Source organism: Nothoprocta perdicaria, unplaced genomic scaffold (genome assembly GCF_003342845.1).
Source record: "Nothoprocta perdicaria isolate Ctin4 unplaced genomic scaffold, notPer1 scaffold_126, whole genome shotgun sequence".
Classification (NCBI taxonomy): domain Eukaryota; kingdom Metazoa; phylum Chordata; class Aves; order Tinamiformes; family Tinamidae; genus Nothoprocta; species Nothoprocta perdicaria.
The window spans coordinates 1560766-1561448 of NW_020454383.1; the positions used below are offsets into that span (position 1 = coordinate 1560766).

The 683-nt window shown below is 72.8% G+C and overlaps 1 protein-coding gene across 1 annotated transcript in view; it reads right to left on the reverse strand.

The window, feature by feature from the left end:
- Window positions 1–446, reverse strand: part of CD9 (CD9 molecule) — a 21045-nt gene extending 20599 nt beyond the window's left edge. The window contains exon 1 of the mRNA XM_026033233.1: window positions 269–446. Within this exon, the coding sequence (XP_025889018.1) occupies window positions 269–334 (66 nt within the window). The 5' untranslated portion in view covers window positions 335–446. The remainder of the gene's footprint in view (window positions 1–268) is intronic.
- Between the last annotated feature and the right edge of the window lie 237 nt (window positions 447–683).

The following is a 683-nucleotide window of genomic DNA, read 5'->3' on the forward strand; positions in this document are numbered from 1 at the left end:
CCCCTCGCCCCCCGCCCCCCGCGGCAGGAGCGCCCCGCGGCTCGCGGGGCCACCCCCGCCTGCTCCCGTCGCCCCCTGGCCGCGGCGGGGACGAGGATGAGGCAGCTCCTTCCCGCGGAGCCACGTCGGGGCAGGGCGACATGGGAGCCCCTTGCTCCGCGGGGAGCACCCCGGGCGGGCGCGCAGGGAGGAGGGACAGGGCAAACGCGCCCTGTCCCGGGCAGGCCGGGGGGTCTCCACGAGGCAGGGCCGGGCGCGAGTCTCTTACCCAGAAAATAAAGTTGAAGCCGAAGAGCAGGTACTTGATGCACTTGGTGCCTCCTTTCACAGGCATCCTGCCGGGGGAGGAGGGCAGCAGCGGGGCTCCGAGGTGGGCACGGGGCGCAGAGCAGTTACTTGCCCACGGTGCCACTCCTTAAATCCGCCTCTCGCCGGGTCCCGCTCCGCTTCCCCGCGCTCCCTTGCTCCTAAAGCCGTCCCTTTCTCCTCCCCCTTTCGGTCCTCCCTCCTTCCCTGCCGTGCGTTTCGCCCTCCCCTGTGGGCCCGTCGCTCTCGGACCTGCTGCCCCCGCTCGCCCAGCGCCGCTGGCACCGCCGCCTGCCCCGGCCCCGCGTCGCTGCCGCTGCGGGGCAGCGGAGGGGAGGGAAGTCGCTCTCGTGGTCGAGAGTTATTCCACCAGACAG